This window comes from Oncorhynchus nerka, linkage group LG3 (assembly GCF_034236695.1).
Source record: "Oncorhynchus nerka isolate Pitt River linkage group LG3, Oner_Uvic_2.0, whole genome shotgun sequence".
NCBI classification, from domain to species: Eukaryota; Metazoa; Chordata; class Actinopteri; order Salmoniformes; family Salmonidae; genus Oncorhynchus; species Oncorhynchus nerka.
Genome location: NC_088398.1, coordinates 59,105,102 through 59,131,811, shown reverse-complemented (window position 1 = coordinate 59,131,811; position 26,710 = coordinate 59,105,102). Strand labels below are relative to the sequence as shown.

Below are 26,710 nucleotides of genomic sequence, written 5' to 3'. Positions count from 1 at the left end.
GCGTCACAGTATAGCTAGAGCATATAGCTAGGATTAGGGTTGATCCAAGATGTGGAGATGAAACCAGGGTTAGGGTTGAGCTGGGAGCATGAAGCTACGGTTAGGGTCGAGGCTTAGGGGATGAGCCAGGATGTGTGCATGAAGCTAGAGTTAGGGCCTTAACACTAGACGAAGCCTAATCCAAATGACTTAATGTGCCCCTCTCCCCACTACATGGCAGAAAGGCAGGCCTCAGTAGAAGACCTAGAGTTCATTTTCTTTTGAGTGACATTGGCTGAATTTTGTGCTGGCTTTGGACGTGGGAACCATTTTTCTGTCATTCGGGTCAATATCTCTGCGTCATCTAATTTTGATTGGACTGTGGCATCCAATCACAGTACCAGCAGGCATTTGGTTTTTAATGAAGACAGTGATCTTAAGTCTGGAGTTATCGTTGTCCATAACTACTACCTTAACTGGCCGGTGTGACTTCTTTTTGGGGAGGTTGGCCAAATTTGTATCACTTCATTGTCATGATGATTTTACACTTCAAGGCTATCCATATCAGATGCGTCTTCTAGTACCTCCGGGGGTGGTCAGGAAAATCTAACCACAATCTGTTCACAATGAGTCTTTTGATTGTCTACACCTGTCGACAAATGGGCACAATCAGAATGTGGACAAGATCAGGACAACAGCTGCATGTTAGAACCATGTATAAACGGGCTAGAAGGAAGGAGGGCGGGAGAAGGACAATTAGAGGAGAGACATGTCTCTGTCGGGGGTCTTTCACCAATTTATCCAGTGCAACTTTTTTTATTTTTTTTTACTGCAAAGGCTTCAAAGCAGTTCCTTCGATGAGGGGCGTTAGTGATTGTGTGTGCGTGCCGGCATCATTCTTTACAGGTATACATTCATTGCGTCTGCTAGGGGTCTTTGTATGATTACAGTCAGCTTTGATATTTTTAACACTGACAAGCCAACCTGTGATCAAGGCTAGAGTGGAACACTGCTAACTGACCCAAGGCAGTATGTAAAATACGTAATTCAATGTTCAAACATGCAACTTTCCCTGAACAGAAAACACATGAGAATCATAAGGTATGCTATAGGTATTTTACATGATACCAAAAGCATTTGTTCACCTTCATGTTGGTTGTGTTCAATCACCTTCACATAGAAATAAGACATCTCATGCATTTCACATCAATAGCTTTTTATGCTGGCAGCCACTGTCACATGTATGAAGCCATGAGAGACACACCCCTACCTTTAATATATGGGAACATCTCCATAATTCCTGTGTTGTTCTTGCCTTCAGGCTACCCATATTCTTATCCCGAGCATGAACAGGTTTATGAAGGACAAATATAGAGTATATTTATATCAGGGACCGGCAGTCCAGTCTTCAACTGCTAGCACTGGAAAAATATAATGGTGTGTGTGTGTGTTGAAGCAGTAAGTGAACAATAACAGACTCTACATCGTTTTCCTCTTCCTTCTCAACATTTAAAGAAACGTCCAGCAACATTGGCTGCGAATCCGACTTTTCTGGGCCCATCTTCCTGACAGCTAAAGGTCCCGAAGCTTCTGCGCTCTACTCCTAGAAAACAGGCTACTCTGGCAAATGGTGCTTGTTGAATAAAGTTGCATCAAAGCTGAATAACAGAACCAAATACAATAGCATAGTATAATGATACTGCAAGACAAAACAAAACAAAAAACTCATGAGATTTTAGGATGATTGTGCGAATGATTGTATTTCTCTCTCGTGGCCAAAACTCAGAGAATAACACTAGGCCAAATATGTGCTTTGATAGAAACAAAGCAGAAGGTATGCTACCGTTTTAATACCATCTGCTCTAAAAATGTATTTACTGAACATCATTCAGAAAACTGTGGACTGCTTCTAAACAACACTATACAACTCAAGATCTAAATGCATAACTCCATGAAACTGAGATCAAATGGTTGGCGTTCAGATGCTGAATGGGCGTTTCACTGGTAAAACAAATAATTATAATTCACGATCGACAGGGAGAAATGTGAAGGGAGGGTCACCACAAAAACGTGTGAGTAAAGTAGAGGTAAAGAAACACTTGCGCAGAATGTGATTCAAATCTTCAGCTCTGGGGAAAAGGATCCAACGGGGCGGTTACGTACTTAAAGCAAAATATCGTCTCCAGCAATCAAACTCCCATCACCTTGCGACCCACAAGACCTTATTACAGTACAGTGTATACCAACTCAGTCCACCCACACAGCGATAACCCACTGGGTCACAGCCTTTAGCTCCTGATATTCTGTGGGCCCTGGCTTCAAGGATGCTCAAGGCGAATGTATCCTTGAAGCGTGTCAAAACCAATGCCACAGTCCACATGTGCCATACAGAGACAGACGGTGCTGGCAACAGGAGGTAACCCTGCTCTGACACGATCCTGTTTTTAGACTTTTAACATAGTACGTATCCACAGTGGATTAGGAGATGGAATAGAATACAACTTTATCGTCCATTGGTTAGAATAGAACCCAAAATGACTTATTATTATGTAACTGAAATACATGTACTGTCTGGCATGTAGAAAATGTAAGAATCTAACACTTATGCTAATGTCTCACAGTATAGAACCTAATTTGGCATCACATGAGCCTGGTCTTTATATTTATTTGTGCTTTAGGAATTCCTCTGTTGCTTTTGTTGTCATTTGTTGCCAAACAGCCTATACGAGATGCAGACAACTTTCACATTGTAAGTACCGTACAAGTGCAACAAAACTAAAAGAAACATTTCTTTTTTCTTTTTTTTACTCCCCAAGAGAAGCATAAATATTTTACAGAAGATAACGGCGGTCTCGTTATTTACAAGATATAATAAATGTCTTGACAACTCACAATAACTGTTTCTGTGTTCTGAGGGCTAGGGAGTAACAGAGAGATAGAAATGGAGAGAGAGATATGGAGAGGACTTAATTACAATCTTTTAACAGTTTAGTTGAGAGGACACTGCACACACCCATTTGTGTTGTCATATGAAGGTTTTCCCCATGACATAGTGGCAGACAACACACACTGTAGCAGGCTCTTATAGGGGAGAGTGAAGGGAAGGAAGAGACAAATACACAAACATGCTGACAACCAGATAGGTAGTAGTTTTGATAACACACACAAAGAATTGAACTCTTACTAGTTCAAAACGAGAGTACTAGAAAGCTTTTATCCAGCTATGCATTCAAAATTGCATGGAAATTAAATGAGTGACATAAGGAGGTCCTCCTAACAGCAATGTATAAGCTCAAGTGTTATCCCCTAGCTTCTGATGAGCTACATTCTGCATAGTGGCCAACTTCCCCATCTCATCTCTCATTCTCAGAAGCACTCAGTAAAAGCCTCTCCTGTAGGGGCAGATGGAAGAGATTTAAAGGGGAGAGGACTATGACTGACAGCGACATAACTCTCTCTAGCCAAGTGATCCAGGAGAATGAAGCCTAAGGGGAATTAGCTGTACCTTTACAGACAGCAGAAATTCTCCCAAAATGTACCGGTAAATAGATAGCTCTATCACCCTCTCAAAGAAACGAGCAAGGTTGGGGGGGTTGTGCATTATGACTAGAGCTAGGCATTCTGGGAGCTGAAGGAGAGAGGTGGGGGAAGAGGAAGTAACTAGGAATCATTGTGAAAACAGAGCGAGTAATAATGGAATAATCTGAAGGAACGCCCCCGTGTCTGATCTAAAAAGCATGTTAATGTGTTGCATTTGAACAGACAATACACACTAGCCATGGCATACATAACAAAACAGAGAGGGAGGAAAGTCGAGATTAGGAGAGCAAAAATTCCCACATTAGTGGTGTGTATGCACATGTGTATTTTGGAGCCTTGCCACAGAGAGAGAATCAGAACTAACAGAGAAGTTGGTGGGCCGTGTTGTATTGGAGTATTCGCTCAGTAGTGAGAGGCTCTTCTTGCTGTTCGAAAGGTTGGGGGTGGGGTGTCGAGGTTTAGGGGGCGTGGCTTAGAGTGGCAGCTGGAAGGAGATGTCCACATGAGCCTCCTGAGCCAACGACACAATCTCAGAAAGCTTTACAACCTGAGAGAGAGTGAGAAAGAGGATAGTTTAACACAAACACAGAGCTAAACAGTGGCAGGGAACAATACGAGTACAAAAAAACTAACAAAGCTAAAAAAAAAAGGTTTTGATTGCGAGGGGCTGCAATTTCCATTAGGTGGTCATGCCAAGCTGCCACTGTGCTGGCTAACTGATGCTCATCTCTGGAGTAGATCACCCCAAAAACAAGGGAGAGAGATGGTGGGAGTCAGTGAGAGCTAAGCCAGACTAGAGGTTGAGGGAGAGATAAGAGGAAGGGGGCCTCTGCTCTGAATGCCACTGCTGTTAGCGCCACCAGAAATCCAAGCCATAAAACTCAGGCTGTGTCACTTCAGCCAGGCAGGATGGCGATGAGCTGCATTTAAACTGTCACTATACCCTGACAGTTCCAATGGACACCCACACTACCCTGTTGGTGCCCCTTGTCTCAAACAAACCCCATTACTCTGGACCCTCAAACGGTGCATGACATTCCTTAGTTTCCACATAGACCTACTGTACCAAACATACAACGCCCAAGGTGCTTAGAGGGACTGAATTGGGTAGAGAAAGGGGGAGAGGTGTGTGACTCACCATTCTAGCGGCCTCGTCCAGATCGTCACAGGCCAGGAGCTTCAGTGGGCTAGCAGCGATCAAAGCTTTGGCATCGTCCACTCTGGATCCTGAAACACAGCAGAGCAGCAGTCTCTCTTTAGCCTCTATCTTTTCCAAAGCTCTTTGGTTCTCTTTTATATAGCTTTTAATCTGCTATTTCATAATTTCAGTCCTATTATATTCTTTCAGATATCCTAGTGGTTGAAAGCATTGGTCGCTGGTTTGAATCCCTGAGCCGACTAGGTAAAAAAAAAAATCTGTCAATGTGCCCTTGAGCAAGGCACTTAACTCTAACTGCTCATGTAAGTCGCTGACAGTGTTTGGTATAAATGTGGTCTAGATTACATTTATCATTATTGATAAGGACATTTTGCAGAAGAAAGAGCCTCAATACATGCAAGGCATTGAACATTACATACGGTTCCCCAACTGGTTTTAGTTCATCATAATAAATCATATAAAAAGACTAAAAACATCAGGAAATCGGCTACATGTGATTTTCATTTTGGAAATCTGTTCCTAAGTATTCCCTCACATAATAAAGGAGATGTGATTGTATAAAAATGTAAGGAAGGTTAAATATTACACCTGTTAGGGCCTCGAGGTCCATTTACAGTCTACAAATTATTTGTAGATATTTTCCGGCCCCCCCAATCGACCATTCAAGAAAAATGAAAAATTCTAGTTGATGATCCCTGCTGCATGAATGGAAAAAATAGCTCAAGAAGACATACAGTAAAATAGAAGTCTATGATTTGTTTGTGAAGGCAATCATTTTAGTCCAATTACATTTAGTTTAACTGAGTTCTGTATAAATACACAATCTATTTTAGTACATCTGGAATAAAGCTGGGAGCTACAGGGTCCCACAGCACAGGTTGTGTGTGTGTGTGTGTGGGTGGAAGTAGTAGAAGAGCCCAAACCTGACAGGCAGCTTGCTCTTTGATCTTTAAAAGGCCACGCTCCATTGTTGCCCTGGTGTCACCCCTTCCTTCTCTCCCGGCCCACTGTGTGTGTCACTGGGTGACCGTGCCAAAATGTCAGTGCTGTAGCCAATGACTCCACGAGGGAGGTCAATCTTACCTTGTAACCGTACCACAATGGGGATCTTCAGGTCCAAGTCTGTAACAGCCATGATGATGCCCTGAGCAATGATGTCACACCTCATGATGCCACCGAAGATGTTCACCAGGATGGCCTGCACCTGAGGACCACAAACAGAGATGTTGACCATGAAAACATGACTGAAGATATAGACTGTAGAACAAGACAAAGCCAAGCAATCACAAAGCATGATCACAAATCCATAAAGGACCATTAACAACCAAAACCTAAAAATCCTATAGCATCAACAGAATCATAAGCATCAACATTACCCACAAATCTACCACCAGTGAGCTTTTAACCAGCTATCAAACCTCACACCTCAGGCTATGTACACTAGCATGTGTACGCCCATAGGTATTCCCTTAAGTCATCCCCCATTTAAAATCTCCCAGATAAATGTCACCCCATAGCTTCCACCAGTGTTAAACCTCACCCCCAGAATGGGCCCTCCTACTGATATCCTACAGGTATCTCCAGACATGTCTGTCAAGACACACCTACTAGGAGATGCGTCTACTGAAAAGTTTCCTTATACATTTGAAGTGGGAAGTTTGCATACACCTTAGCCAAATACATTTAAACTCAGTTTTTCACAATTCCTGATATTTAATCCCAGTAACAATTCCCTGTTTTACATCAGTTAGGATTACCACTATTATAAGAATGTGAAATGTCAGAATAATAGTAGAGAGAATGATTTATTTCAGCTTTTATCACATTCCCAGTGGGTCAGAAGTTTACATACACTCAACTAGTATTTGGTAGCATTGCCTTTACATGGTTTAATTTGGGTCAAATGTTTGGGTAGCCTTCCACAATAAGTTAGGTGAATTTTGTCCCATTCCTCCTGACAGAACTGGTGTAACCGAGTCAGGTTTGTAGGCCTCCTTGCTTGCACACGCTTTTTCAGTTCTGCCCACACATTTTCTATAGGATTGAGGTCAGGGCTTTGTGATGGCCACTCCAATTCCTTGACTTTGTTGTCCTTAAGCCATTTTGCCACAACTATGGAAGTATGCTTGGGGTCATTGTACATTTGGAAGACCCATTTGAGACCAAGCTTTAACTGATGTCTTGAGATGTTGCTTCAATATATCCACATAATTTTTCTTCCTCGTGATGCCATCTATTTTGTGAAGTGCACCAGTCCCTCCTGCAGCAAAGCACCCCCACAACATGATGCTGCCACCCCCGTGCTTCACGGTTGGGATGGTGTTCTTCGGCTTGCAATCCTCCCCCTTTTTCCTCCAAACATAACAATGGTCATTATGGCCAAACAGTTTTATTTTTGTTTCATCAGACCAGAGGACATTTCTCCAAAAAGTACCATCTTTGTCCAGTTGCAAACCGTAGTCTGGCTTTTTTGTGGCGGTTTTGAAGCAGTGGCTTCTTCCTTGCTGAGCGGCCTTTCAGGTTATGTCGATATAGGACTTGTTTTACTGTGTACATATAGATACTTTTGTATAGGTTTCCTCCAGCATCTTCACAAGGTCCTTTGCAGTTGTTCTGGGATTGATTTGCACTTTTCGCACCAAAGAACGTTCATCTCTAGGAGACAGAACGCATCGCCTTCCTGAGTGGTATGACGGCTGCGTGGTCCCATGGTGTTTATATTTGCGTACTATTGTTTGTACAGATGAACGTGGTAACTTCAGGCGTTTGGAAATTGCTCCCAAGGATGAACCAGACTTGTGGAGGTCTACAATTTTTTTCTGATGTCTTTGCTGATTTATTTTGATTTTCCCATGATGTCAAGCAAAGAGGCCCTGAGTTTGAAGGTAGGCCTTGAAATACATCCACAGGTACACCTCCAATTGACTCAAATGATGTCAGTTAGCCAATCAGAAGCTTCTAAAGCCATGACATCATTTTCTGGAATTTTCCATGCTGTTTAAAAGGCACAGTCGACTGTGCTGGAATTGTGATAAATTGAATTATAAGTGAAATAATGTCTGTAAACAATTGTTGGAAAAATTACTTGTGTCATGCACAAAGTAGATGTCCTAACCGACTTGACAAAACTATAGTTTGATAACAAGAAATTTGTGGAGTAGTTGAAAAACGACTCCAACCTAAGTGTATGTAAACTTCCGACTTCAACTGTATAACCACAACCTTCATGAAGGTCCAAACATCAGGAATTCTTAATTCATCCCTACCACTACCCCCCATCAAAACATCATTAGTATAAGATGCAGGCTGCTCATGACCCAAATACCCAGCCATGCCGTTCCAGTTGGGGTCAGGGGTTAGAGGTCAGGGTGAAGGCCTGTGGAATACGTGACATGTCTGTGCCTGCTTGTGCCACAGTGAATACCTACTGCAGCTTAATGGTTCTTCAATGACCACCAGAGATGAGAAATGCTAGTTACAGTGACAAGTGTCCCCCACTCTCAGTCCTTACCTTCCTGTCGGAGGTGATAAGTTTGAAGGCCTCCATCACCTGGTGGGCTGTAGCTCCGCCCCCCACGTCCAGGAAGTTGGCGGGAGTGCCACCATGCAGCTTGATGATGTCCATGGTGGCCATGGCAAGACCAGCCCCATTTACTGCACACGCACACAGTGTATAGAATGAATACACAAATAACAAAATATGTCTATCACTACTGTTAATACAGTGAACCAAAGCTAGGTGTGTGGTGCAGTGAACCAGTGGTGGGTGTGTTGTGGCACTCACCCAGACAGCCGATGGATCCATCCAGGCCGATGTAGTTTAGGTCAGCCTTGGCTGCCTGTCGGTCCCTGGCATCCTCCTGGGTCCAGTCCTGCATGTCAAACACCTTCTTCTGGCGATACGCCGCATTGGAGTCAAAATTTATCTTGGCGTCCATACACATCACTGTTAGAGGAACACAAGAGAAAGAGGCTGAGCCAAAGATGGCTGGCATCATCATTGGACGACAAAACCAATGACCCTGTAACTTCATTACGACACAACCCAGCGGCAGATATCCATTTATACTTTGAGGGAACTTTTTGTTATAACTGGTCCAAGGTGACGTCGCTTTACTGTGTAACATTTGTTGGCTGTACTGTACATGTCAAGGATGAATCTGGGTTCAGTGGGTTGAGGTATAGATAAGATAGACAGACCACTACATGGCTATACAGTACATGCTCGTCGAACATCTCATTCCAAAATCATGGGCAATAATATGGAGTTGGTCCCCCTTTCTCTGCTATAACAGCTTCCCTTCTTCTGGGAAGGCTTTCTAATAGATGTTGGAACATTGCTACAGAGACTTGTTTCAATTCAGCCACAAGACCATTAATAAAGTCGGGCACTGATGATTAGGCCTGGCTCGCAGTCAGCGTTCCAATTCATCCCAAAGGTGTTCAATGGGGTTGAGGTCAGGGCTCTGTGCAGGCCAGTCAAGTTCTTCCACACCGATTTCAACAAACCATTTCTATAAGGACGTCACTTATTGCACGGGTGCATTGTCATGCTGAAACAAGAAAGGGCCTTCCCCAAACTGTTGCCACAAAGTTGGAAGCACAGACTTGTCTAGAATGGCATTGAATGCTGTAGCATAAGAATTCCCTTCACTGGAACTAAGGGGCATAGCCCAATCCAGCCCCAGACCATTATTCCTCCTCCTCCAAACTTTACAGTTGACACTATGCATTGGGTCAGGTAGCGTTCTCCTGTCATGCGCCAAACCCAGATTTGTCCGTTGGACTGCCAGTTGGTGAAGCGTGGTTCATCACTCCAGAGAATGCATTTCCACTGCTCCAGAGACCAATGGCAGCAAGCTTTACACCATTTCAGCCGACGCTTGTTATTGCGCATGGTGATCTTAGGCTTGTGTGCGGCTGCTCGGCCATGGAAACCTATTTCATGAAGCTCCTGACGAAAAGTTATTGTGCTGACTGACATTGCTTCCAAAGGCAGTTTGGAACTCGGTAGTGAGTGTCCCGTTCTGTGAGTTTGTGTGGCCTACCACTTTGCGGCAGAGCCGTTGTTGCTCCTAGACGTTTCCACTTCACAATAACAGCACTTACAGTTGACCGGGGCAGCTCTAGCAGGGCAGAAATTTTACAAACTGACTTGTTGGAAAGGTGGCATCCTATGATAGTGCCAAGTTTAAAGTCACTGAGCTCTTCAGTACGGGCCATTCTACTGCAAATGTTTGTCTATGGCATATCTGTGTGCTTAATTTTATACACCGGTCTGCAAAGGGTGTCACTGAAATAGCCAAAACCACTAATTTGAAGTGGTGTACAGATACACTATATCACCAAAAGTATGGTTTGCTGACGTAGTAGCGTCAAAGGGCCATCATTGGCAATCCCTGCTGTCAATCAAATCTTCTTTTGGGGTTGGTAAATTCAGTCCATAACCACAAAGTCCTTAGAAGTACATATAAGCATTTCAAAGCTAAAATAGTGCCTCTTACTTGACCCTCATCAGCCACCATACTCTGTCATATATGGCTATGGTGATGACAGTTGGTTGTGCAAAAACACACTCTCATTCCTTCAGTACTATTGGGTTTAGCTGCCTTATTGGCCCATCACTTAAAAGTACTGCGATTCACACGATGATTGTTCACTGGGAGTGCATTAGTGAGCATGATTGACAGTGAGTAATAGATCGATGGGAGAAGCCTACAACCAAGATTTTAACACTGATTGGCAACTCTCTCACCCAGCACTTAACACTTGCGTGTCGAACAACATCACTGGGAACGAAAAGCAAGTATGTGTGTGTACCCTGGCCAGAGGCGTCCTCCACCATGGGGTTTATCTCTAGCATGGAGGCATCGTACTTCATGAAGACGTTGTACAGCTTGATTATGTTAGCCGCTGCGTCGCCGATCAGAGCAGCAGGGAAGCCCATCTTCGTGGCAATCTGGAGAAAGAGAAAGTGGAGAGAGACCGAAAAAATATATACTTTGGCAACACTAAGTAATGCATTTCCAGATTGTAAAACACTTTGAATTCAATTGAAGGTGAGAGGACGTGAGGGAGAGGAGGAACAAAATACAATAAGAGGTATGTGAGTGAATGTGAGAGACAGGATGTGTCAGTTCATGGAAACACCGCAGGCACATGTGACATGTAGTGAGATGGCATGTTGAATGAGCATCACAGACTGTATCAAAGTCAACCCTGACTTTGAAAGACACTGCGTGAAGGGATAACTAACAAGATTCTGAGGCCTTTTGAGGCTTCTAGGGCTCTTCTCTTGAGAGAGAAACTTGAGACAGACCAAATATAAATATACAGTAAATGTTGCCACAAGCATTTGCTTAAACGTGCTCCAAAATGGCTACAAATCAAGAGTTTGACATGCGCTTTTTGTCTTGTCTGACTAGGTATTTTTACAACCCGATCCCAACTGTACCGAAACCGCCTGTTCCATCTTGATTCCATCCATGATGTCGATTGGCTCCTTCACAATGGCGTCGGGATTCTCCGCCGCCACATCCTCAATGTTCACACCCCCCTGAGAGCTGCCAATCAACACGGGGCCCTGTTCAGAGGGAGGGTCCGATAGATTATTAGTACCAATAATTTTACACCGTCATTGAGTGGCAAGTGGCAATCAAACTGAAACAGAGCAAATTAATGGAACATAATTCTCACAGCAATATCACAAATTTATCAAAAGATTGAATTGATCCATCGGTCATCAAGTTCTCAATGTACAAATGACCTCAAACCTGTATCCACGCACATTGACTCGGTACCAGTACCCCCTGTATATAGCCTCGTTATTGTTATGTTAATGTCTTACTTTTGATTATTTTTTACTTTAGTTTATTTGGTAAATATTTTCTTAACTCTTCCTGAACTCCACTGTTGGTTAAGGGTTTGTAAGTAAGCATTTCACAGGAAGGTCTACACTTGTTGTATTCAGCGCATGTGACAAATAAAGTTCCATTTGGAATGACAACTGGCATCTCTAACCTTTTGAGTGAAAAGACTAACTGCATACAGCTTTACAGCAGGACAACCAAGTCCCATGGAGCACAAGCATTTCCAACATGTCCATACCCATGTCCTTTACCACTACACCATCTAGTGGTAACATCACCAACAACATTCTTAAATCAAGATTCACACAACTGACCAATCTGTCGGTGTCACCTGAGAGGCGGAGAATGGCCTCACCTGGAAGGATCTCTCCATGGTGATGGCGAAGTAGTACTCCCTACGGGGGTACCTGCGCTCACAGATGAACACCTGGTTACAGATACGGCCCTGCTCGCCTGTCTGCTTGGTGTACAGCTTACGGCCAATCATCTGAGAGGAGATGTCCCGGGCCTCCTCTGGCCTGTAAGAGAGGTGAAGAAGAATTGACATTGCCATGGTCAGACAGAGTAGAAATGTGGGTGCAGTTTGAAAGGAGATGTCGCTGACACTCACGAGTAAACAATCTTCACTCCTCCCTTCAGGCCTCCTTCGAATGTGCCTTTGCCTCGGCCTCCAGCCAACACCTGGGCCTTCACCACCAGATCCTTGGTGCCTGAGACACACAGAGAGAGAGAGAGAGAGAGCGACAGTAACTGTTACAGATATGCCGGACATTCCACTTATACACAAAGAAAATGTGTATGAAACAAACTACACAAAACATGGTCAAACACAACCATTTTTAGCAGAAGCATGCACTCATAAGCCCCTAAATGACTAGACTGCTGCTGTCAAGTTAATCTGTATTCACCACCAAACAAATTGTGTTAGCAATGAGTACTTAGTGAATAGTTTAGTCCTACTCATTAGAAAAGTTTGTGGTCATACGCACATCCTTAACTTAGGTGCTGGGCTAATAAATAGTAGTAAAGAACAAGAAGGCCCGTTCACTGTTTTTGCTCCCAATTCACCACTTTGTTGACAATTATTTATCACATTCCCAGTGGGTCAGAAGTTTACATACACTCAATTAGTATTTGTTAGCATTGCCTTTCAATTGTTTAACTTCGGTCAAACGTTTCAGGTAGCCTTCCACAAGCTTCCCACAATATATTGGGTGAATTGTGGCCCATTCCTCCTGACAGAGCTGGTGTAACTGAGTCAGGTTTGTAGGCCTTCCTGCTCGCACACGCTTTTTCAGGTCTGGCCACAAATTTTCTATAGGATTGGAGGTCAGGGCTTTGTGATGGTCACTCCAATACCTGGACTTTGTTGTCCTTAAGCCATTTTGTCACAACTTTGGAAGTATGCTTGCGGTCATTGTCTATTTGGAAGACCCATTTGCGACCAAGCTTTAACTTCCTGACTGACTGTTGCTTTTGCTATTTTGTGTTGTGCACCAGTCCCTCCTGCAGCAAAGCACCCCCATAACATGATGCTGCCACCCCCGTGCTTCACGGTGCACGGGGGTGACAGAGACAGAATGCATCTCCTTTCTGAGCGGTATGACAGCTGCGTGGTCCCATGGTGTTTATACTTGTGTACTATTGTTTGTACAGATTAACGTGGTACCTTCAGACGTTTGGAAATTGCTCTCAAGGATGAACCAGACTTGTGGAGGTCTACAATTTTTTTTGAGGTCTTGGCTGATTTCTTTTTATTTTCCCATGATGTCAAGCAAAGAAGCACTGAGTTCGAAGGTAGGCATTGAAATACATCCACAACTCCAATTGACTCAAATAATGTAAATTAGCCTATCAGAAGCTTTTTAAGCAATGACATTTTCTGTAATTTACCAAGCTGTTTAAAGGCACAGTCAACTTAGTGTATATAAACTTCTGACACACTGGAATTCTGATAAAGTGAATTATAAGTGAAATAATCTGTCTGTAAACAATTGTTGGAAAAATGACTTGTGTCATGCACAAAGTAGATGTTAACAAACTATAGTCGGTTAGGACAAGAAATGTGTGGAGTGGTTGAAAAAAATAGTTGAATGACTCCAACCTAAGTGTACATAAACTTCCGACTTCAACTGTACATCATGGTGCGAACTACGGGGTGCAAAGGGGGAGGCTCAGCTCCCCTAAAATAATGCTAATCTAACCATTCTCCTATTTGTTTAAAATTCAGTGGTAAATATGTTTTACAGTGGTAAATATGAAAATCTCCCAATGAAACCCCCAGCTCTCTGTCATGGTCCCTGTCCATCCAGTAATGGGGGTGGCAGGTAGCCTAGTGGTTAGAGCGTTGGAACCGAAAGTAACCGAAAGGTTTGCAGATCGAATCCCTGAGCTGACAAGGTAAAAATCTGTCTTTCTGCCCCTGCACAAGGCAGTTAACCCATCCTAGGCCGCCAATGACAATGAAAATAAGAATTTGTTCTTAACTGACTTGCCTTGTTAAAAAAAGGTTAAAAATAAATAAATAATTGAATTTCGGCCTCAGCTCCTTCATGCATAGATCCTTTGAAGGCATATTTTCAAATTTGATAAAAATAGCCTTTATTCCAATGCATTCGATTTATCTGTTGATTTATCATTATTTGCTTTTGTCAGTCAATTGTTTAGAGCGCTCATTGCTTTGTTTTTCAGGTCTACGCATTCTCCGTGACATCCGCAGCCAGAAGTAGTAGCATTTATTTAGCGTCATTATTTTCTATCAATACTTGTTTTCTTTCCTGGATCAGCTGATGATGATTGATGATGTCACTAGACAACTAGTCTATAGCTAGACACCATTGCACATCCAATTCATCCAACAAGTTTACATGAATGAAAGTAGGCCTACAGTTAACTCTTTGGGTTAGAAGCATTCGATTTCGCAATGACATAGGTCTCCATTATTTGGGATTTATGTGCCCATGAGAACGGTTTTCACAGCGAACCATCATTACATTTTACGTAGGCATAGTTTCATTTACAGTGCATTTTCAGAGATCTTCAAGATCCATCATTCGTACAGGGTTTAAGTCAATGCTGTAATTTTCATTAAAATGCTTAATAATGACAAACACTCATAAATGTCCTTAATGTAAGGAAAGAAAGGTAGTGGTTTATGTCACACAATCTGTGAACAAGCATTAACTCATGAATTATGGTCAACTTTAGGGTGTAAAATGTGCTTTGATTCAACTCATGTATTAAATTGGATGTAGGATACCTATTCTGTGTGTGTTCATGTGTTTAAAATGGCCTTGGCTGAGAGGATAGGCTACCCGCAGTGGTGTAGGCCTAGTGTAAGGTAATCGGCATTTACCCACCTTAAAAAAAAAGCACTTGAAAGTAATGGGAGCATGGCCTTTTTCACTGTGACCAGCAATCGGAGTTCACCCACATATTTATTTTAACACATAAACGTCTACCGGTAGGCCTATTTGAAGTTCATGGTAATACACATTGTAGTTTAGTAAGTTGACCTTGTTTATTGGAACATTGCTGTGGGGACTTGCTTCCATTCAGCCACAACAGCATTAGTGAGGTCAGATACTGATGTTGGGCGATTGGGCCTGGCTCACATTCGGCGTTCCAATTCATCCCAAAGGTGTTCGATGGGGTTGAGGTCAGGGCTCTGTGCAGGCCAGTCAAGTTCGTCCACACCGATCGACAAACCCTTTCCATGAAGGACCTCAACCCCAGATTCCTCCTCCGCCAAACTTTACAGTTGACACTATGCATTCAGGCAGGTAGCGTTCTCCTGTCATATACCAAACCCAGATTTGTCTGTCAGACTGCCAGATGGTGAAGCGTGATTAATCACTCCAGAGAACGTGTTTCCACTGCTCCAGAGTCCAATGAAGCAGTGGAAAGCGAATAGCGCGTAAAAATTGTCTGTCCTCGGTTGCAACACTCACTACCGAGTTCCAAACTGTCTCTGGAAGCAACGTCAGCACAAGATCTGTTCGTCGGGAGCTTCATGAAGTGGGTTTCCATGGCCCAGCAGCCGCACTCAAGCCTAAGATCACCACGCGCAATGCCAAGTGTCGGCTAGAGTGGTGTAAAGCTCACTTCCATTGGACTCCTGAGCAGTGGAAATGTGTTCTCCGGTGCTTCACCATCTGGCAGTCTGTAATGGGAATTTGAATGTTGGTGCTTTTCTTGTAAATAATTTCTGAGTCCTATTTATGTGCTGTTCTATAAACCAATCTCTGTGTTCATGCAAGTGGCTAACCGTACAAATCCCCACTTATCAATAGCTGCAATTTGGCAGTACGCTGAGACTTTTCGAGAACTAACGAAAGTTATCAGTTTCAAGGTCTCAGTTTAAAGAGGAGAAGCCTTGTGTTGGGTGTTGGTCTGTCACATGAATAAAACAAAACGATAATGATTAATGAATTATTCTAAATCATGCAAAAATAACTTGTCTGTGTATAGCTCTATATAAGACAACTGCTGAGTCTGCCCAGGGAGAGCTCCTGATTGACATGTGTACTGTGGTGCATTGAGTTGGTTGGAACCTCTCCAGCGCTCTGACAAACAATGATTCATTTAAGATTGACTTTTGGGCCTCCCGGGTGGCGCAGTGGTTAAGGGCGCTGTACTGCAGCGCCAGCTGTGCCATCAGAGTCCCTGGGTTCGCGCCCAGGCTCTGTCGTAACCGGGAGGTCCGTGGGGCGACGCACAATTGGCCTAGCGTCGTCCGGGTTAGGGAGAGCTTGGTCGGTAGGGATGTCCTTGTCTCATCGCGCACCAGCGACGACTCCTGTGGCGGGCCGGGCGCAGTGCGCGCTAACCAAGTTTGCCAGGTGCACGGTGTACCCTCCGACACATTGGTGCGGCTGGCTTCCGGGTTGGATGCGCGCTGTGTTAAGAAGCAGTACGGCTGGCTGGGTTGTGTATCGGAGGACGCATGACTTTCAACCTTCGTCTCTCCCGAGCCCGTACGGGAGTTGTAGCGATGAGACAAGATAGTAGCTACTACAACAATTGGATACCACAAAAATTGGGGAGAAAAAGGGGTAAAAAAAATAAATAAAAAATTGACTTTTGAGTGTCTCTGTGTAAGAATTTTTCACAAGTCCAACAGACGAATCTGGGTTTGGCAGATGCCAGGAGAACGCTTACTGCCCCAATGCATAGTACTAATTGTAAAGTTGGGTGGAGGAACAACAATGTCTGGGGCTGTTTTTGATGGTTTGGGCTGGCCCCTTAGTTCCAGTCACGGGAAATCTTAATGCTACAGCATTCAATGACATTCTATACGATTCTGTGCTTCCAACTTTGTGGCAACAGTTTGGGGAAGGCCCTTTCCTATTTCAGCATGACAATGCACCCGTGCACAAAGCGAGATCGGTGTGGAAGAACTTGACTGGCCTGCACAGAACCCTGACCTCAACCCCATTGAACACTTTTGGCATGAATTGGAATGCAGACCGTGAGCCAGGCCTAATCGCCCAACATCATTGCCCGACCTCACTAATGCTATTGTGGCTGAATGGAAGCAAGTCCCCGCAGCAATGTTCCAATATCTAGTGGAAAGCCTTCCCAGAAATAACAAAGGCTATTATAGCAGCAAAGCGAGGACCAACTCCATATTAATGCCCATGATTTTGGAATGGGATGTTCAATGAGCAGTTGTCCACATACTTTTAGTCATGTAGTGTAACTCTGATTATGATTAAGCAGTGGTGTAAAATACTTTAAAGTGCTACTTAAGTAGTTTTTGGGGGCATCTGTACTTTACTATTAATATTTTTGACAACTTTTACTTCACTACATTCCTAAAGAAAATACTGTGCTTTTCCCTGACACCCAAAAGTACTTGTTACATTTTGAATGCTTAGCAGGACAGAAAATGGTCTAATTCAAGAGAACATCCCTGGTCATCCCTACTGGCTCTGATCTGGCGGACTCATGAAACACAAATGCTTCGTTTGTAAATTATGTCTGAGTGTTGGGAGTGTACCCCTGGCTATCCGTAAATTTAAAACATTTAGTTGTGCCTATTGGTCTGCTTAATATTTGTAATTAGAAATTATTCATACTTTACATTTTTGTCATTACATTTACTTTTGATACTTAAGTTTATTTAAAACCAAATACTTTGACTTTTACTCAAGTAGTATTTTACAGGGTGACTTTCACTTTTGCTTGAGTCATTTTCTATTATTATCTTTACTTTAAATGAAGTATGACAATTAGGTACTTTTTCCCACCACTGTGATTGACTATGCGCAAAAGTGAATTGAAATTTTAAAAAATCCACACCCACCATGTGTAATGTGCGTAATGGTCATGTCAGGTGAAATGTGTATATTTTGGGATGTGAGCACTCAGTGAACCATCCCTAGATATCGTAGCTCGTAAGCTAAAAAAATACAGAAAAAAAGTATAAGTTGGGGACAGCCCTAAACTGCACTGTCTTATAGAGCTGTGACGATACCAGTACAGCAATATTTTTTTCCATGGAAAAAATTAAAACACGAAGCAGACCAAACTCTTTAGTCCTTTAAAAACCTGCAGTATGTAAAATATTGTGTGCTACAGCTTTTGAAAATAAATGTGACCGTGGCTGACAGACAACATTAGGGCTGTTTTCCTAAAGAAGTCAAATCCACTTTGTGTTTAGTTTCCATGCCACGACACTAACAAGCATTGCGATCCTGGTATCGTCCCGGCCCTACTGTCGTTTGAACTCTTGCTCTCAGTATTGCACTACAATGATACTGGGGCATCCCTAGATTACAGTATACATCCCACTCTCAGACAATACCTGACTCAGCCAAACATCAAAGAAGATTGGTTAGTTAATACATACAGACTCACTACTACCTGGTCTGACATACATAGACTCACTACTACCTGGTCTGACATAATATAGGCCTACTGTCAATTCAAAGTGTTTATCCCCAATTGACTCTACTGCAATTTATTTGCCCACATCCTATTAGGCTATGGATTTACCAATCTCCTTGGCAACAGAGTAGGCCTCATCGGGTGAGCTGGCCACCTTGCCCTCGGGCACACAGACGCCAGCCTCTTTGAGCAGACCGATGCTCATGTACTCGTGCAGGGAGAGGTTCCTCTGCTGCTGCTGCAGGTGGGGGGACTGCTGCTGAGGCCCAAGCAGTCCAGAGGAACCACCCAGCACCTTGAGAGAGGGAGTAGAGTGAGAATGGGATAGAGGAGAGAGAAAGTGATATAGGGAGAGGAGGGTACAATAACACTAGTGAAATTACAGTACCTACTCATGTCAGGGGGAGTACATCGTCTGTGCAAGAACACTGTATGAAAATAGCTACATCCATACAAAAGGGCACACACAGATGCACACAACATAAATGTGGAGTAACGTTTGTCAATAGTGGAAGTTTGCGGATATGAAAGAGAAATACATCAAACATGTCATTTGGACGTCAATTGAATCGACACCAAAAACGTTTTTCGAATGTATAAAAGGCCCACTAACTCTTATAAATTGGACAGTTAGCTAGCTGGCTATTGTAGCTAACCTATTTAGCTAAATCTCAGATTCCGACAGCCTCGATGTCGCATAGCCTCCATTCATCCCGTTCTGACGTCGGCGCTTTGGTGTTGGAGGTCACTGTGTTTAGAACTATGTGAGCGGAAAACCTTGTTAGCAAACGCAAATCCCTGAACCCCCAAAATGGCTTGTCTTTTAATAAATTTAGTTGTTTATGAATACATTAATTTTGCCATCGCTAGCAAGTGAAAGTAACTAGCTAGACAGTGAGATAAACATTAGGAATGTCTAGGTAGCTAGCATAGCCAGTTTCCTAGCAGCCTCAATGGCTATGAGCTAATGTCAATATGACCCTGTCTCTTTTGGGGGAATTTTGGACGTCGAAGATGGGGCAGCAAAATAATAATCACAGCTACAGGCAGCCGGATTTCGTGCCATTTTTTCCCCAATGCACACTTACCTTGGATGCAGTGGTAAGTGTCGATCTGGCCCCAGAATTTCTCAGGCTAGCCGAAAATCGGCCACAAATCAGGGACGCCGCCATGTTTCCTTCCCTGAAGCGAACAATAAATTGGGCGCATGCGTAGTAAACCAAGTGCCCCTTACACAGGCTTGGTGCACGTTCCATGGTCTTTACAATTTGAAGACAAGGCTATAAATACATATGGTCAAGTCAACTCCACATTGCGCATACTTAAAACTATACAATGTCCTGTCAAATTGTATCAAGAATATCAGCACCACACAAAGTATTTACTCAAAAGTTGTATTTATTTACAAGCCTGAAAAAAACTACAATATATACAGCCTTATTTACACATGGAGCAACAAGTCAGTCAATTAATATGCAGTTTTTCAATATAAAGAACATAAGGTGTGCTTGATGAATCTTGCCTGAAATAAGCAGTTTTTACTTTTGGAAAAAAAAGAAAAGCAAAAAAATTCAGTTAAGTGCAACTACAATTTCAAAATCCACTCCTGGTGATATGTTTTCAGCAATAACAGAGATGATAAGGAGCACTTGGGTTCGAATCAGCAACATTAAAACATTTATTTTTATTTTTTATGAAATACTGTTATATTCCTTCCTACACAAAAGGTACATGTACTTTTCAACACTATTCCCCATTGCCAGTCTAAAAAAAAAAACAGCAAAGAAACAAATAAAGGGGAACCTGATAGCAAACGAAAGGAGTATGTCTGTTATTAGTCACGTAGTACCAGACATTTCCCTGGGGTGTATTCCTTAGTCGGATTCCATTGCACAACATTTTGTCTTTTGCAAAACATTTTGTCTTTTGCAACGAAAACCTTTACTCTAGGAACCAGACGAAACGGGGCGGGACCTACCCAAATTTGTCAATAGAAACAATTGTTTTCATTGCTAACCGTTTTCCATTACCGAATCTGACTAATGAATACACCCTGAACTGAAACAGTGGACTTTAGAGAGAGCTGGTGATATTACATTGGGGATCACAGATAATGTTGTACAAATGTCTCATCAACAAGCCGGTAATAGAGAGGGTCAGAGAAAAACAAAACCATGAGATGAGTATCTCTCAATATTCTCTGGATTCTATGTAGTTGTTTGCTATATCGGATAGCAAACCCTGTATCAACTGATGCTTATCGTAAATGTTATGGGTGTGATGGATAGCTGGCTCTACGAGGTACTGGGTGTGTCCAATTCCCAAATCAGAGTCAGATATACACACACAAATGGGCAGACAGAGACAGACACACACACTTAGTCCGAGTCGCTGCTGCTGCTAGATGAGTCTGTAGACATGGCCTCCACGTCGTCCTCGTTCTCCTTGTTGTGGCCGGGGGGCTCCAGCCCAAAGTCGTTGCCATGGTGAGGGGGGAGCATGCCCACTGAGACATCTGATGATTGCCAGGGGTACTGGGGGGTGAGCACATCTGATGAAGGGAGGTAAGAAAGAGTAATTAAACAGTGATAGGGTTAGTATTACAGTATATTTCACAGAAACATATCAAAACACACAGATCCCAGGAGAAGACAAAAAACAGTTAATTCCATTTGTCAAAAGGAGGAACCACACAAACCGAATGCATACCTGGCAATCTCCCAGCTGCCAGTGCATCTCCAGGGAGGTGTCCATTCACGCCATTGGTTGGCAGGTTGCTCATGTGACCCAACAATCCACTGCGCATCTCCAGGTCAGTGGGGTAAGGTCTACGCGGATCACCTGTTATAAGGAATATGCCATGAAGTTGATTGAAGAGTAATTACAGTAGTATTGTGAATGCAAGTGACGGCTATGACAGAGACTGAGGTTCAAATATTCCCCATCAGTACTGAGAGGAATTTCCAGTCTGGAGAGAAGGAACATGCAAGGGTAGGAGGATCTGGCTGGGGGTGGGGGTTGAAAAATAGAGGGCATCGAAGACAGCATAACAGAAGCTCAAATGGGCAGAAACAGGACATACCTGGTACCCAGTTGAGAGGGGCACAGACTGCATTGCTGGCACTGATCCTGTGGGCATATTTGATGATCTCTTCTGAGGAGATGCTCCCTGAAAGACAACAGTACTTTTAGTTCCATGCATTATCTTTGGTAGTATTTATCATAAAGTTCTCCGGCTATTCAGATGAATGCTGTGAAAAATCAGGCTCACCTTTTTTGGCCTTATCAATAGATTTCAGTTTCTCCTTTGCTTGGTATACAGCAGTCGCCTAGAAGAGAGGTTTGGGTAAAAAGGTTAGGTTCAATCAAAGTCAGAAACAAAGTGCTGTTTTGTTCCAATTGCATGTTAATAAAATGTGACCCATTTTATAGTCTCTTTAGGATTTCTCATTTGTCCTCAGCTCTGCTGTACTCACAAGTATATGTTCAGCCTCCTTCAGCTGTTTCTGGAGCTGCTGGATGTCGCTGTCTCTCTTCTCCACCTCCTTCTCAAGGACCTGCATCTCCTGGTGCACCTTGCCCTGCTCCTGTGCCACCCTCATCAGCTCCTGGAACTCTTTGTCTCTCTGTACCAGCAGCTCCAGGATCTGCCCACAGCAAAACACATCCATTTAGACTTCTGACATTTATTGCAATGTATAGACTACTATTAAGTCAGAGTTGTATGGAGAAAAGGCAGACTCAAAAACCTATTTCACAATACATGTAAAATAAGAACTACATTTTATTAGTGGTATAGTGTACATTTAATTATGTGACTATTATTTTTATTTTACCTTTATTTAACCAGGCAAGTCAGTTAAGAACAAATTCTTATTTTCAATGACGGCCTAGGAACAGTGGGTTAACTGCCTGTTCAGGGGCAGAACGACAGATTTGTACCTTGTCGGCTCGGGGGTTTGAACTTGCAACCTTCTGGTTACTAGTCTAGCGCTCTAACCACTAGGCTACCCTAGCGATATTGCTACATAAAAATTTTAAAAAGGTATAGACGGGTTAGTTGACATCACGAAAATGATGTGCACGCTTCAATGGGGCAGAAGTCTGTGTGCTGTTGTGATTCTGAATGGCCAGATGGCTACTTCTTGTCATTGTTGCTAGCTATGTGGGGAATCATAAGTGGCTTTTTTCAGCTAGTTTCATCTTGTTCTTGATATCATGTCTTGTTTTGACTGATATCACATCTATGTTAATATGGCTAAAATTCACTAGCTAACCCACAACTGTAACAATGTATTTCAGAGACAACAAGTGCTTATTGTGCAAATGTATTTGTTTTCAATAAACATTGGAGACGAATTATAGTTTACATGTTGTCAACTATCTTAGCCAACCTTGTCTTTTTTTTCTAAACAACCAACCTGTCTACATACTACGCATTGCACAGTTTTATGTTGAATCAGATGCCTGTTACTAGCCCTTGATCCTGACTCTCAGTTCCATTACATTACACATAAGAGTCATGACGGCATCTTCTGTACGGGGGAGTTTAAGACCCCCAACGCTCGGTCTGAACATTAACACGCATCACTTGCGATACAGTTTTGAAAGAATAAGGACCCTGTTTTTCATATCAGCGAGGGGTTCGCACTGGCTGAAAGTTGACTGCATTTGATTTGGAGCTGGGCTGCCTCCTGGCATGAGCCAGGTGCTCCGTTCAAAGCCCAGGACAATGTCGGCTTAAAACAAAAGTGACGTAATTAAGCATGTGTAGTACAAAGTAAGATTGTGTTTTCACATGCAAAAGTTATTGTTTTTGATTAAAAAAAATGCTTTAATCTGCATTCCCAATGAAAACTAATTAGAAAATAAACATTTATTTTATGGAACATATATGACAGCGGTGCAGATTACTGTTCAATTTGACAAGGGTGCCCCCCCCCCCTCCCTCCCAAATGTACGCCCCCCCCCCCCCCCTCCCAAATGTACACTACATGGCTGAAAGTACGTGGACACATTCCATCAAACATCCCATTACAAAATCATAGGCATTAACATGGAGTTGGTCACCCTCTTTGCTGCTATAACAGCCTCCACTCTTCTGGGAAGGCTTTCCATTAAATGTTGGAACATTGCTGCGGGGATTTGCTTCCATTCAGCCAAAAGAGCAATTGTGAGGTCTGACTCTGGGGGACAATTAGGCCTGGCTCGCAGTCGGCATTCCAATTCATCCCAAAGGCATTCAATGGGGTTGAGGTCAGGGCTCTGTGTAGGCCAGTCAAGTTCTTCCACACTGAACTCAACAGACCATTTCTGTATGGACCTCGCATTGTGCACGGGGGCAATGTCATGCTTAAACAGGAATGGGCCTTCCCCAAACTGTTGCCACAAAGTTGGAAGCACATAATCGTCTAGAATGTCATTGTATGCTGTGGCGTTAAGTTTCCCATCACTGGAACTAAGGGGCCTAGCCTGAACCATGAAAAACAGCCCCAGACCATTATTCCTCCTCCAAATTTTACAGTTGGCACTATGCGTTGGGGCAGGTAACGTTCTCCTGGTAGCCGCCAAACCCAGATTCATCCGTCGAACTGCCAGATGGTGAAGCGTGATTCATCACTCCAGAGAAAGCGTTTACACTGCTCAAGAGTCCAATAGCGGCGAGCTTTACACCAATCCAGCAGATGCTTGGCATTGAGCATCTTAGGCCTGTGTGTGGCTGGTCAGCCATGGAAACTCATTTCATGAAGCTCCCGACAAACAGTTCTTGTGGTGACGTTGCGTCCAGAGGCAGTTTGGAACTCGCTAGTGAGTGTTGCAACCGAGGACAGATGAGTTTACACGCTAAAGCACTCAGCGCTTCCGTTCTGTGAGCTTGTGTGGCTTACCACATCGCGGCTGAGCAGTTGTTGCTCATAGACGTTTCCACTTCACAATAAGAGCACTTACAGTTGACCAGGGCAGAAGATTGACAGACTGACTTGTTGGAAAGGTGGCATCCTATGACGGTGCCACATTGAAAGTCACTGAGCTCTTCAGTAAGGCCATTCTACTTCCAGTTTTTGTCTCTGGAGATTGCATGGCTGTGTGCTCGATTGTATACACCTGTCAGCAACGGGTGTGGCTGAAATAGCTGAATCCACTCATTTGAAGGGGTGTCCACATATTTTTTGGCATGTAGTGTATTTGAGAGACAACAAGTACCCATTGTGCAAATGTATTTATGTTTTCAATAAACATTGGAAACTAAATATAGTTTACATGTTGTCAATCTAAGCCAAATTCGTCTGTTATGCCCCGTAGTTGCACACGTGTCGGTTTTGTTGCTAAACAACCAACCTGTCTATATATTTAACACATTATGCAGTTTTATGCTAAATCAGATGCCTGTTACTAGCCCTTGAAGTGACCATGCATTGCCCAGTGTACCCTGGGCGAGATTAATCAAACCCCCTCAGTGTTAGTGCTTTTTTACAGAAAACAGACAGAAGACAGAGTGGACAATCTGTGCTAATTAGACATCTGCGTCTACGAACATGTGTAAACTGGAAGACGGACACAACAAACGTGTTGTTACTGAAAAATACTGTTGGCTGCAACTGTGTCTATTTTGCATTTGTGAAATAGTTCTTACGTGATATGAAAGTAACGGGATTTATGTTTCTAGAACCGTACCACAATTGATTCACGTTTAGATTATTTGGCTGTTTTGGTTTCCAAAGCCAATTTGCCTTTAAACAGAATATCTAAGGTCCTACGGAGTAACGTTAAGCTCCTTTAGTCCATTATTCGGGTTAGCCTGTTACCTGAGTGTCCTCACCTCCTTGAGGGAGTTTTTGGCTCCTTGACAGTGCAAGCATCTCTATCAATTCCCTGAAATATGAGTAATATTGGGTTTAGTTTCCATGGAGAGAAAACAGAACTTCTCAGTTTGAAAGACAATACTTGACAGAGAAAATGACCAGATAATAAATTACTGCCAATCAGTTACTTGAACATTGCGTTTGCAAAGATGAGTTAATATAGTCCTCCTGACCATCCATTCAGACCTGGTCTCAGAGCATTTCATATTATTCTGTACGTATCTCAGATATATGGTCATAAGACAGATGGTTACTTAAGGTAAAAATGAAAGGTGGGGGATTGTCGGGCGTAATACGCAAATGTCTATCATAAATGGGTGATGGACATTCACATATTAATACATAACATAAGAAACGTCACATATACAATATGGAGTGTTTCGAATTTACTTACAGAATAATACAACATACTCTGAGACCAGGTTGTCCAGTCAATAAATCCAACCCATTTATAAATGCCTACGTTTCTGGGACCGGTTTCCCACAAGCATCTTAAGTATAAATTAATCTTAGAATCCTAAACTGAATTTAGCCTTAAAATGTTACTATGGTTCTAAAATGAACTTAGTCTTAAAATTATTTTGGGAAACCGGACCCTGGTTCTGAGTGTACAACCACAGCTAGAACAATGAGACAGATATTTCACTGGATGGATACATTTGAAGCATCCGCTTGGCGTTTCCCCTCACCTATGGTAGTGAGATGAAGCCCAAGGGCGGGCAGTGGGAGAAGATAGAACGAGATGGATTGTGGGCGAAATCGATAAATCATTTGATCTCAATACAGTTCTATTCCCAAAACTAGAATATGTTATAAACAGAGTGGACTAAGGTTTGTAGACTTTACCTTTTGCAAAAGTTTGTATTTATTTTTAAATATAGTTGTTAAAGAGTTATTGCACACGCGCAATTTACAGGCGTTCCCTAACGGAAATATGCAGATGACGCTAGAACGCGCCAATAGGATCTCACTAACTCGTGCTTGCTCTGCACCCCTCCTTACCTAGTATGCCCACTATGGCTCATTTGTTCCCATTGGAAACGACACGCTGTGCTCTCTTGGTTTAGTTATAAAAATCTTTGGTACTACTCAGGTCGCTAACAATACACTCAGAACAAGAAACGTAGGCAAAGGCAATTTTGAATTAGCGACAATCTAGATCATTTGAATGGCTGTTAAAAAAAACAATTATTAAAGGTTGAGAAAATAATAATTTCGTACCTGGATAACACCTCTAAATCGTCCAATACCAATAATAACCGCTCTTTTGTAGATTTGTCAGCCACCGCCATGGTTGTTGCCACGCCACTGCGCATGACAGGAAATTGAGCTAATATTTTGTTGTCCGGAAAGAAAGCTTGGGAGCGACGGTTCTCGCCCTCTGTTGGTCATTACATCAAAAAGAGAAA

The 26,710-nt window shown here is 42.9% G+C and overlaps 2 protein-coding genes across 2 annotated transcripts; both read right to left on the bottom strand.

The window, feature by feature from the left end:
- Positions 1-1,720: 1,720 nt before the first annotated feature.
- LOC115111616 (succinate-CoA ligase ADP-forming subunit beta) lies at positions 1,721-19,647 on the bottom strand. Its single transcript, XM_029637866.2, has 11 exons — positions 19,527-19,647; positions 18,547-18,733; positions 12,158-12,257; positions 11,903-12,065; positions 11,133-11,261; positions 10,499-10,637; positions 8,463-8,624; positions 8,190-8,332; positions 5,762-5,882; positions 4,658-4,746; positions 1,721-4,066 (listed from the first exon to the last, which is right to left on the bottom strand). The coding sequence occupies exons 1-11, from the start codon at positions 19,608-19,610 to the stop codon at positions 3,992-3,994; spliced, it is 1,392 nt and encodes a 463-aa protein (XP_029493726.1). The 5' UTR covers positions 19,611-19,647; the 3' UTR covers positions 1,721-3,991.
- Positions 19,648-19,818: 171 nt separating this feature from the next.
- Positions 19,819-26,655, bottom strand: LOC115111611 (mediator of RNA polymerase II transcription subunit 4). The gene is made up of 7 exons (XM_029637852.2): positions 26,523-26,655; positions 25,245-25,311; positions 21,915-22,085; positions 21,710-21,767; positions 21,521-21,607; positions 21,148-21,279; positions 19,819-20,989 (listed from the first exon to the last, which is right to left on the bottom strand). The coding sequence occupies exons 1-7, from the start codon at positions 26,615-26,617 to the stop codon at positions 20,817-20,819; spliced, it is 783 nt and encodes a 260-aa protein (XP_029493712.1). The 5' UTR covers positions 26,618-26,655; the 3' UTR covers positions 19,819-20,816.
- Between the last annotated feature and the right edge of the window lie 55 nt (positions 26,656-26,710).

Coding starts and splice junctions, on each gene's coding strand:
- LOC115111616 (XM_029637866.2), bottom strand. CDS start 19,610: ATGGCGGCGTCCCTGATTTGTGGCCGATTTTCGGCTAGCCTGAGAAAT. Junction 12,258..18,546: donor CTCTGTTGCCAAGGAGATTG/GTAAATCCATAG, acceptor TGTGTGTCTCAG/GCACCAAGGATCTGGTGGTG. Junction 11,262..11,902: donor CCATGGAGAGATCCTTCCAG/GTGAGGCCATTC, acceptor CCCTCTGAACAG/GGCCCCGTGTTGATTGGCAG.
- LOC115111611 (XM_029637852.2), bottom strand. CDS start 26,617: ATGCGCAGTGGCGTGGCAACAACCATGGCGGTGGCTGACAAATCTACA. Junction 21,608..21,709: donor TATTGATAAGGCCAAAAAAG/GTGAGCCTGATT, acceptor GTTGTCTTTCAG/GGAGCATCTCCTCAGAAGAG. Junction 21,280..21,520: donor CCCTCTCAACTGGGTACCAG/GTATGTCCTGTT, acceptor TCCTTATAACAG/GTGATCCGCGTAGACCTTAC.